This window comes from Arachis ipaensis, chromosome B8, assembly GCF_059453495.1.
Source record: "Arachis ipaensis isolate K30076 ecotype BB chromosome B8, ASM5945349v1, whole genome shotgun sequence".
In the NCBI taxonomy this organism is placed as follows: Eukaryota; Viridiplantae; Streptophyta; class Magnoliopsida; order Fabales; family Fabaceae; genus Arachis; species Arachis ipaensis.
Window position 1 is genome coordinate 137,895,001 of NC_142443.1, and position 12,506 is coordinate 137,907,506.

Below are 12,506 nucleotides of genomic sequence, written 5' to 3' on the forward strand. Positions count from 1 at the left end.
AGTGACTAATTTTAGTATACGAATAATATTTTTAAACTATTAAAATAACACCAAAAAAGAAAATAAATTATTTAAATATTATATGCAAAAAATTGGAGAAAAAATTAAGAATAATGTTACACATTAAATTTTTTTATGAATTAAATCTAATTAAGTTAAATAATAAAATTTAAAATAATATTAATTATACCTAATTTAATTAAATTTAATTATTAAAAATTTTAAATGTGTAATATTATTCAAAAATTAATTTGATGCCGACAACGTCTTCTTTTAGTTATTATTCACATTTTATATCTGTATAGAAATTTTTCTATTTTACATTATAGTTGTTAAATGTTTTTAGTTATTAGTAATTAATAAATATAACTGTTATTTATATATATTATGATGAGCTTTTTTTATAGATTAGTTTAGCAGGTAAAAAATAAAATATAGTTAAGCTTATAGTATATAAAATTCTTGTTTAGGTAAACTTAAATATATATATCGGTGATCCTATACGTATAAATTTTTTTATAATTAAAATTATTAATTAAGTCGGCCAAAATTCAATAAAAAATATTTGCATATGTTAAAATTTTTTTATTGAAAAGCACAAAACTTGCTTGACACACCATAAAAAAATTTTCATATACAAAAATTTTTGTACAAATTTATTAATATATTATAAAAAATTTTGTACGTAGCATAAAAATTTTTACTCATAGCACATAAATACTTGCTACGTATATAATTTGTTAATTTGGTGAGTCAAATATTCTAAACATGTGGTTTAGAATAAAATTTTGTGCTATATGTGTATCAAAAATTTATGTGTTGTGTCAAAAATTTTGCAGTGAACACTAGAATTTATGTACTATATGTATTTTGTTGATTGAATGTCAATATTATGATGGTTCAAAAAAATTTTCTATGCTATGTAACAAAATTTTTATGCTATATATCAAAATTTTTGTATTATATGTATTTTATTAGTTAGATGTATGTTAATATTTTGAGCACGTAATTTTTTAAAAATTTATGTGCTATGTATTAAAATTTTTGTGAATTAAAATTTCTGTACTTTTATAAAAGATGAAGAAGACAACGATTGAAGATGAAAAGAAAAAAGAGAGAGTAAAAGAAATCAAACAAAAGAAGAAGAAGGCGACGTTGAAGAAGAAGACGGCATTTAAAAAGAATAAGAAAAGAAAAAGATGACGACAACAATGACGATGACAACGTTGAAAAAGACGACGTCGACGAAAGATAATGAAAGAAAAAAAAGAGAAAGATAAAAAACAACAGCTGTAGTGTATATATACGTACATTTGAAGAAAAAACGCATTAACTTAGTTAAATACTTTATTATATATGTCCGATTTCTAGTGTTCATGGAGTAATTTTTAATAATCTAATTAAATACTTAAATCCATGTTTACACCACCAAAACAAAGGAAAATTATGGGTAATAAAAAATTTTATTCATGAATAAAGTCTAACGATACCTGAAAAATTGAAAAAAGATATATCAAATTCAATTTTAATAAGAAAAACACAATTCATAATATGAGCAAACTTCCAATGCAAGTTGTAGTTCGATAATCTACTCAATGAGTCCTTGTTCAAAGATTCTTAGGTAGTGTTTGGTAGAGAGATAGAAACTGAAAGATTGAAATTAAGAGATAGAGATTAAGAGACAGATATTGAAATAAATTTTTGTATTCTGTTTGGTGCAAAGTAAGAGACAACAGAAATTGAAATAAGAATGAAACTCTAATTTAATTTGCACAAAGGATAAAATTGAAATTAATTAATTGATATGAGGGTATTTTAGGTATAAAATGTTATTAAAATTTTAGACTCCGTCTCTAAAAATTTCAGTCCCCTGTGTCTTTACTTTATGAAGGTACTGAAATACTGAAATTTTGGGAACAGAGACAGAAATTTTAGTATCAGTCTTTGAACCAACAAACATAATACTGTATTTCAGTCTCTTAGTCTCTATCTCAATACCTCAAAACAAACGCTACCTTAAGGTTTATAGTTTGTACATATTTTTTACGGATTTTTTTCCATTATAAATTATCAAAAATGATTATTTTCACCAAACATGATTTTCATCTTTATTTACAGGAATACACGTTTTTTTTTTGGGTAATTATGGCAAGTTTGCCGTACCCCGACGAACTCCATATTTTTTATGGAGTTCGCCGTAGCCCGTGCCCCCGGTGAACTCTATGCAAAGTTCTGCGTATTATAAATTCGAAGTGGGACCATTGTCCCTTGTCCTTTTCTTTCCAAATCTTCTCCTAATTTCTATTCTGTTAGAACTTTTTGTATTCCGGCGTTCAAGAGATTCGTTATTCACAGCATTAACAGTTTGAGGTTAGTAATTAAATATTAGTTTGAGTAATTTTTCTCAGATTAGTTAGAGTTACCTATTATTTCTTAGTCAGTGGTTACATGCTAATTATAATTAGAGCTACTGTTTACTTATTTCATGTTATTCGGTGGTTGTTGATTGTTTTTAACATGTGAATTAGTATAAGCTCTTAGTCTATTTAATAGTTAGTTTAGTAAGAAAAATTGGTTTAAGTTGTTAGTCAAATCCTAATAAAATTAAGTTAAAATGTGGGGTTAAGTGAGTAATAGCTTAGGGTTGCCTAGGGTTTTAGTGAAAGTGAGGTAGATAACTAGTATTTATCAAATACGTTTGTTTAGAAATCCCGTTAATGTGAAACAAATGCTGATAAGTACATGTTATTTTGTTTAAATTGGTTGTGGTTAGATGCAGCAGCAGTTATTGGGATACGAGGAGACCCTGTACAGATTAGATCAGATTGAGCATATTGTTGGCAGACTTGATCGAGTGGTATGATGATATCGTTTTCGTTTATCTCTCTTTAATTATGAAACAGTGAACTTGTGCTATTTAGAGTTGACGCTGGTTTTTTTTTTTTAATTTTATCTTTCCGTTTGGTAGGCACCTCGGATCTTGCGCACCAGGCGGAATTTGATGACGAGGCCACCGGAGGCGATTAGGCCATATCTCAGACGAGTCGGATTTGAATATGTGGCCTACATGGTTGAGTTTGACCATGACTGGTCACTTGCCTCGGCGTTGTTAGAGAGGTGGAGGCCTGAGTCCCACACCTTTCATCTAGCATGCGGGGAGATGACGATCACGCTACAGGACGTGGCGTATCAGCTGGGACTCAGGATCGATGGTGATCCTATGAGCGGGTGCATAGATAGTTGGGAGCAGCACCATCAGAGACGGACCATTGAGGACTTTTGTCAGCAGTTATTGGTGTTGTGCCTGGCGCGGATGATAGACAGTCCCAGACAAAGTGGACTGTCAAGCTAACGTGGTTCCTTAACAGTTAACACTGTCTACGGAGAGCTGGAGTAGGACACCACTGAGGAGCGCCTCCTGAGGTACACGAGAGGCTACATTATGCAGCTGATAGGGGGTATTCTATTCCTAGATGCATCTGACTCTTGGGTGCACATCAGGTGGCTCCCCCTGCTGGAGGACCTCGATGCATGTGGTAGGCTGTCGTGTGGATCGGCTGTATTGGCTTGGATATACCACCAGATGTACTGCGCCAAGGAGCATGGTGCGCGCAACCTGGGTGGTTGCGTCAGCCTGCTATTGTCTTGGGCTTACCACCGTATTCCCCTGCTACATCCAGATGGATTTGATACCCGTCAGTTTTCGCTTGTTGAGAGGTATATTTTTTTGTTTTCTGCAATATTCATTTGTTTATTTACTATATTAAGTGTTTAATATAAATGAGTTGTGATGTTTCCTTTACCGCGGATTTGTAGGTGGGTTCAGTACCGACCGGACAACACCAGAGGTGAGGGGCACCTTAGGCAATACAGGCGTGTCCTGAACGGGATTGGCATGCTCGCTGTAAGTCATAAATATTTTTGCATACCCAGTTTACTTTATGTTATGTATTTTGCAAATGAAAATTCAATAATAACACCAACTTGTGTCTTGGAAACAGGTTGAGTGGACACCGTATGCAGACCCACAGTTGGAGGGTATAGTTCCGCATGCGATTACTGAGGCTGACCATACGGCGGCTGTTGTCTGCCCGCTGCTCTGCTTTGCCATTGTTGAGTGGCATCAGGTGGACCGAGTGGTGTGGCAGTTTGGTGGCCTGCAGCACATCCCGGCCAGGCCATTAGACATCGACAGCATGCACGGGATGGATGGTCGATTTGGACGGGTTGAGTGGTTCCCGCACTTGCTGGGGGGATGGCATGAGCTATGGGATCATCGGGCCGACCATCGTCTGCACATCCATCATCATATAAACCTGCGTCCTTCACTGGCATATATGACTTGGTACCTTCAGTGGGCACACACGGGTTGTTTGGTCAAGGTGACCAGCATCTAGTGCCGGCGGGGGTGGTGCCGGAGGACCTGCCTCTATGCCATCCTCCTGCTCTAGAGTTACATCAGCCTGAGGATGGTCACCTTCCAAAGCTACGCCTTCCCGCTGGGAGAGGGAGAGGTAGGGAATGGGGGAGAGCTAGAGCAGAGGCAGACGTGGTGGAGGCGGAGGGAGGGAGCAGGCTGACGAGCTTCACCGGGACATGGACTCAGCTAGCCCCCTAGGTGGTGGGGCAGAGGGAGTTGGTGGGCATGAGGCTGGTGGTCAGACTATTAGGACTCTGCCATGATCCTTGCCTGGAGGATACTTGTCCCTCAGACCCCCTGGTTCACATCACTCTGATGTTAGTTCCAGCCACCAGGCCGAGGGACCAGAGGTTGGGACTAGCCAGCAGGAGCAATAGGCGGTGCATGGGGACATCGGTACCCAGTTCCATCTACCATTCAGCCCTAGTGATCTTAGACAGCATATGCACTACCAGCCCATATTGGACACGCAGGACTTGCTTGATGTGAAGATGCTGGTCCCTGAGTGAATGACCGGTTTGATGCAGGGGGTGATGGCGGGTTGGCAGATATCGGGACACATTCAGTGCAGGCACAGCCATTCTCGCAGATGCACACATCTCCTCCTCAGTCAGCATACCAGCCACGACATGTTGATGATCCCTCCAACGGGTCGTCATCCACTGCAGACTATGCCGCACTGAGGGAGTAGATGAGCACTCGTCAGCCTGACCCGGATCCTCAGCTCGGGCGAGCTCAGCACAATATTCGATCACCTGCTTGTGGCACAGGTGGGTGTCTAGACCCGAGGCCTCATAGACAGCGTCCTCTGCGTGGGGGTAAGCAAAGGATGGGCTAGTAGATATTTGTATGGTGTAGTTTTGTTGGATAGTTAGGGTATTTGGCGATAATGTATACACAGATGTTTGTTAAACACACACACACACACACACACACACACACACACACACACATATATATATATATATCGTTATCTTTTTTTTTGGTATCACTGCGTTAGAATTTAACAGCCACATAAGTTTAATTTTATCAACTTTTCTTGCAATGCAAATTACACGAAAATAAAATTACAATCGTAACAGTTATAACAAACCCACCCCGCTAATTAACGTCGGCTAGACAATGCACCTGCACCGTCAATAGCGGTACACGTCTTCCGCGTGTGACCAGTTTGACGACACAATCCGCACCTTTTCTCCCCTATATGCTCGACGTCATCCATGTTGTTCTGGATTCTAGAGCTGATCGGTCGACCTCTCTTCACTGTCATCATCCTAGGGTTGGGTCGAATGCGAGGCCCATCATAGGATGGCCAATCATCCTCATCTCCAATCGGACGAAACTCTGACCTATATACATTGAAGACAGACTCCATGCGATACACCGGATGCACAAACCCCCTCCAATCAATTCTTGCATGCGAGCATGCTGCGAGGACGTGACGACATGGAAGATGAAGCGCCTGGAAATACCCACAGTTACACTTGCCTTCATCGAGTAGAACCTGGTAGTTTTGTTGTCTGGACCCAGGGACTACCGCTAACTCTTCAACTGTGAAGCTAGTTCGTGAACGATCAAACTGGTAAACATTCATGGTGTTGATGTGCTTCAAGTTGAACTCAATGGCCTTCATTAGTGTCTGCGAGAACTCGGCGCCGACTTGGAGTTGAGCAAGGGCCTCGGAACCCTTTCTAGCAAAAAGTTCTCCTAACCGGAAATAACTTGACTTAACAAGAGCCATTTTTGGCAAATTCCGAGAACCTTTCATCACAGCGTTTATGCACACAGAGATATTCGTCGACATGTTCCCGAATCTACGACCCTCATCAGCATACGGCGCCCACTGTGATCGTGGCATCTCGTCAAGCCACTTCATGATCGCCTCATTCTCACCCCGTAGATGCCCGAAATAATGAGCAAAATCCCGCTGCGACTTCGAATACGCTGCATTAATTAGAACCTTTTTCAAGTCCTTGTTCTTGAAGTGAGTGATGAAGTTAGAAGCAATGTGTCTCATACAAAATGCCTGGAAAGCATGAGGTGGTTTTCATAAACTATCATCGGCATTCAGTGCACCATCAATTGATTTGTGCCTGTCTGAAATCACTAAGACACCGGGTTGTGGAGTCACATGATGACGCAGATAGGACAGAAAGAACGACCATGCCTCCTTTGTCTCACCCTCGACCACGGCAAACGCAACAGGCAAAATGTTTGCGTTGCCATCCTGAGCTATGGCCATGAGCAGCATCCCACCGTATTTACCATATAAGTGTGTTCCATCAATGGAAATTAGTGGCTTGCAATGCTTGAAAGCCTTAATGCATGGTGGAAATGTCCAAAACACCCGATGAAACATGACGGTATCAGCTAAACCAGGCCAAGGCTGAGTGACAAGTTGCACCCAAGTACCTACAGACGAATTCTCAATAAGCACATTGTATACCGTTCTTGTATTATTAATATATAAACACAACGAATAAATCCATACCAGGCAAGTACATTTGCATAGCGAACAACCAATGAGGAAGCTCGTTATATGACTCCTCCCAATCCCCATATATGCTAGCAATCACTCTCTGTTTTGTGAGCCAAACCTTTCTGTACGATGCCTTGTAACCGAAGTGTTTCTCTAAACCTCCTTGCAGAACTTTGATACTTATTGTTGGATCCGCTTTTACAATTGTGAAAATGTATTGCGCAATCACCTTCGAATCCAACCGACGATGGTCTTGTCCCATCGAAGTTTGCATGCATCTGTGAGGATCTCTGTATCTCCTCACCTCCCATTTTTCTACCTTACGGCGATATGATATGTGTATGCTCCAATTACAACCCGGTCCGAATTGGATACACTGTGCATTATACCTCCACTGGTCACTGTTTACTATTTTGTACTCCACAGCCCTCCTGATGTTGTACATCTTAACAGCCAACATGACTTCTTCCTTATTTTGAAAATGTTGTCCAACCTCAAACTCATTCCTTGGATCATCTTTAGGGCCTCCCTGGGTGAAGGACCACTCATTGCCTCCAGATTCAACATAGAGAAGTGGTCAGGGCGATCATACGGTTGGGAAATAGCGGGCTGTGTCAGGGCAATTTGTGTGTCACCGTAACAGTTCATCTCTTCTTCATCGTCACCATCATCAGAAATTTCGACAGGTTCTTCTTCAGCATCGTCTCGATCATCAGGGTTAACTTCATACTGATCCATCATCGGATCCCTAACAGCGGAACCATCGTGACTTTCAACGCCGTCATCCAACTCAGCATTGTCCACTTCAACATTAGACCCTTCTTGACTACCTTCAGGAGCCATATTCAGATCCACCATTGTCCGCCTGATATTTCATCTACGTCCTCGTCGTCGCGCAGACGATACCTGATTAAAAATACCATAACGTTTTTATCACAAGTGTGTTCACATAAATATACCACCAGCAGAAACAACACAGTTGTGACATACCTTTTATAAATTAAAGTACCATCTATTTCGGTTGGATATCCGTAGTAGATTTTCATCACCTTCTTTGTCTCTTGCGTCCTCACAGAGAGTAATACTAGATTCTTTAACAGCTCTAAACAATTGATTTCTGCTGTCAGATGGGTAAATATAGGTTGGTTCGATCTAAAAACGATAGAACCTTCCTCATCATACACCATATCTCCATTGTAATGAATGGATAACAGTGGATTTCTTGCCATTGTAAAAAAATGAGATAATCAACAGCCAAAATGATTGTGGAGAACAAAGTTCAGTGCTCAGCTCCATTGGGTTAGGGCCATTTATAGGAAAAATTTAGCATAGAGTTCGTCGGGGGTGCAGCGAACTCTATATATAGTATAGAGCTCGCGCGGGGGTATGGCGAACTCCATAAAAAATATGGAGTTCACCGGGAATACGACGAACTTGTCCTAATTACCCAAAATAAAAACGTGTATTCCTGTAAATAAAGATAAAAATCGTATTTGGTGAAAATAATCATTTTTGATAATTTATAACGGAAAAAAATCCTTTTTTTACATGCATGAAAGATCAACAAGATAAATAAATAATGTAATTTGAAGAATGAATTATGCCTTTAAAAAAAAAACAAGTAAATCGCAATACCTTTGTCATCTATAAGCTAATTGAAATGAAGTATCTACAAGGAGAGTAGGGGTGGCAATATGTACCCTATTCGCGGGTATTCAACCCGACCCCACCCGATCGGGTAGGGTTGCCAACCCGATCTGCAACAGATAGAGTAGGGTGTGGGTAGAGTTTTCGTGCATGTCGGGTAGGGTGCGGGTTAAGTCTCAACCCTACTCGACCAACCCGCACTCTATATATGTTTATGTTATATACTTATATAAAAATATGTTTTAAGCGGATGTTGAATCAAAGACCTCTTACTAAATGCAAAAGATCCTTAACCACTAAAAGAAAATCATTAATTGATAATTTAATATATATTTTTTTATATAAAAATCAGTTCTATTTTAAATTATCATCAATTATATAATAATGTATATTTTTTGTAACCCGCGAGTAGGGTCGGGTACCCACGGATTAAGAGCGGGTAGGGTTAGGATTGAGATATTCTCAACCCGCGAGTAGGGTTAGGGTTGGATCCAAACCCTACCCTACCTTACCCATTACCACCCCTAAAGGAGAGAAATTATGTCCTCACACTACCACAAAAACGGAGTTTAGCCACCAAATTTTAACTAAGAACACTAAATCGTGATAAAAATAAATGAGCGTGTCTTTTATTTATCACGAAACATTGTCATAGTAGCTAAAATTTAACTTTTTGCCACAAACAATATTTTTTGTAACTGTACTTCCTGCTTACATTAACGTACCTTAGCTATCCTGTCTTGAATAAAATAATTTTTAAATAAATTTATTAATGTATAGTATCATTTTTTTAAATATTCTGACGTTAACACATATTTATGAAATTAAATCTAAAAATATAAAAAAATGAATTTAGATAAAATAAAAAGTTATAAAAATAAAGATAATATTCTAATATTTGAATTAATTATAAAGATAAAATTTATTTAGCTAAAATAATATAATTTGAATAAATAAACAAAAGTTCAATAATTTTTAAGTATAAAAAATTTAGTTTTTATTAAAAATAATTATTTTATCATTTTTTGAATTTAAAAAAATAGGATAAGTTAAAAAAAATTTAGTCTTTATTTACATGCTTTAGTACTCACTATATATTTTTGTGAATAATGTACTCTTATTATATGCATAATTATTTTTTTAAAAATTATTTTATGAAATTATGAATTAAATTTTTTATTTATACTATTATTTAATTGGTATATACCATTAATTAATTATTTTACAATTATTTTTAGTTATAAACAAATTAATACTAATTAATTTATGAGTCGCTTATATAAAAGTTAATTTTGTTAAGTAACAAAGAAATTGATTTGTAAAATTTTTTATAACAATTTTACGTGATAATTAATTTGTCTAATGTAATAAATTTTAGTAACTAATTTAGTAATTAAAATTTAATAAATATTAAATTTTTCAGGTAAAAATATTTTCAAAACTTACTTAATGTATAACTTTTGTTATATTGTTTCGTATATAATAGATAAATAATTAAATAATGGTGTATTATTTGAATCATCAACTATCAACTGCATGAAATGAGAGATTGTGAGAGTCATATAATTAATAGAGTAATTTTTTGGTTATTTATTGTTATTATAATAAAGATTAAAGATAAAAATATTACAGACTCAAAATTTAAATTTAAATTTAAATTTTTAATCATATTTGACCATTAAAAAATAAATAAATAATTATTATATTAAAAATAAAATAATTTAAAGTATATTTAGTAGATAATAAATAGTAAAATAAAAAGAAATATTCTTAAAATTAAAGAAAGTTAAAAGATGATTTAAACAATAATGACCAAACTAAATTTTTAAGATTTAAAATTTTAATGTGCACTTAACTTCTGAGGTAGTTTTTGGCGGAAAGTCTTTCTTTAACCACACTATATGAACCCTATCATATGATAGGGTATCCTCCAAACTCAAAATACCGATTTTTTCTTTCTTAATTTTGGTGTTATTTGTTGGTTTTTTTAGCAGATTTGTTCGTGAAGCAAAAACATAATAATTCAGGAGAGATCCTTCTAACAGAACTACGATCACCACAGAATATCAACAACAATAATGAAGAATTTGCAGAAGGTTTGGACGAAATAAGTCTCAACCAACTGTACCTACCAGAAAAGATTACAATGACCCTTTTAGCTGTGAATGTCAAAGGTAGATGAAATTTCAATTTTTTTACGTGATTTTTTGAGTTCTAATATTTAATTTATTTCTTTTATTCAATTTTGTATTCAGTTGGAGACACTTTTACGGAAAAATTTACAACTGTCAAAAGGACGACAATTCAAGTTTGGCATTTAAAAAATGATGAAAAAGACATTATGAAACTTGATGGGTATAGACAAAGTCGAGATAATGACGCAAATTTTTTGGTGCGGTTTCTGGGTGTAATGATCCGTAAAGCAACGCTGAAAATTGGAAAGGTCTTTGGTGCTGAAAATGTAGGATAAATTTAAAGAAGCAGGTTAAAACTTTAGAGAAAAAGCTATGGATACAAATTTTTGTCTAGTTTATCCAGTGATATGTCAGACATTTAATTAGTGTATTTAATAAGTAATAGTTAAAATTTTAAATATATTTATTCTAGAAGGGATTAGAATTTATTTTATTTATGTTAAAATTTTTCTTATTTCTTATTATATATAAGTTTAGACTTGTATTATTATTATTATTATTATTATTATTATTATTATTATTATTATTATTATTATTATTATTATGAAAAAATGTTAGATATTATATATTTAAAAAGTTTGATTTTTGTTATTAATGTTATATATATAAATATAATTTTAATTTAATAAAATTGTTCAATTAGAGATAATTAGCATAAATTAGTCACGTATGTGAAAAACAAAGTGAGTTAGTCACGAAAATAGTGTAATTAAATAACCCAACGTTAGCCACAAAAAAATTATGGCTGAAAAACTGTGGTTAATAACGCTAAAATCGTGACAAACTGAAAATGCAACTCCCGGTTAGCCACAAATATTCTTTCGTGGCCAATGTATAGTTGCTACGGTTATCTTAGAGTTTAGCAACGAGTTTTTTCGTGACTAAACTCTTTATTTCTTGTAGTGTTATCAAAGTAGAAGAAAAATAACTTTTAAAAAAGAAAGCAACAATAAGACACCTATAACGAAGACAACAGGAAAAAAACAATAATAAAAGATGAACAATGTTACATAATTAATAAATATTATATTTTTATTAGTATAGTTAATCAATAATAATTGTATTCATATTTATAAATATTTTATACAAAAAATATATAATTTATATTTATATTTACTAAAATTTTATATACATAAATTAATATATTTTATATTTATATTTTTTAAAATTTATACACATAAATTAATAAAATTTATTTGTTAAAAATAATTTAATATTTATATTAATTAAATAATAATAAAAAATAATAAAAATTATTGGTCCCAAAATTTATCATAGGGCAGGCGGAGGGGAGGGGGGAAGAAATAAAAGAATGACACCCCTTCAATAAACAACCATACCGGCAATAAAAACTAAAAGAGGGTAATGAGAGAAACAAAATTAGGCAGCCAAATGTTTAGGGCCAGTTTGGTTAACCAACTTAATTAAGTTTTTTTTGATAAAATAACTTAAATAATAAATGACTCTATTAATGTATTTGAATTTTTAACTCTAAAAGTACTTATTTTATAGAAATGTGATAAAAAGTAGAAGTATTATAAGAGAAGTCATTTTTTTTAACTTCTCTATAAACTCTTAAATAGCTTCTTAGAAAATTACAATTTAATTTTAAAAATTATACCAGACATTAATACTACTACTTTTTATAAATCAAAAGTTAAAAAAAGTTACTTCTAAAGTTGGAAATGGCCCTTAATATCAAAACAACTACTTTCGATTGCAAAAGGAAATTCCCAAAGTTTACACAAAGTAGCTAGTTAAACAT

The 12,506-nt window shown here is 34.6% G+C and overlaps 1 protein-coding gene across 1 annotated transcript; it reads right to left on the bottom strand.

Annotated features, from left to right (window-relative positions):
- Positions 1-6,467: 6,467 nt before the first annotated feature.
- Positions 6,468-7,742, bottom strand: LOC107611717 (uncharacterized). The gene is made up of 3 exons (XM_016313615.3): positions 7,535-7,742; positions 6,912-7,451; positions 6,468-6,832 (listed from the first exon to the last, which is right to left on the bottom strand). The coding sequence occupies exons 1-3, from the start codon at positions 7,740-7,742 to the stop codon at positions 6,468-6,470; spliced, it is 1,113 nt and encodes a 370-aa protein (XP_016169101.3).
- Positions 7,743-12,506: the final 4,764 nt, after the last annotated feature.

Excerpts from the sequence above, each read along its gene's own strand:
- LOC107611717 (XM_016313615.3), bottom strand. The coding sequence starts at position 7,742 with ATGGCTCCTGAAGGTAGTCAAGAAGGGTCTAATGTTGAAGTGGACAAT. Across the intron at positions 7,452-7,534 it reads AGAAGAGATGAACTGTTACG|GCAATGAGTGGTCCTTCACC; the intron begins GTGACACACAAA and ends TTGAATCTGGAG. Across the intron at positions 6,833-6,911 it reads TATGCAAATGTACTTGCCTG|GTACTTGGGTGCAACTTGTC; the intron begins GTATGGATTTAT and ends ATTCGTCTGTAG.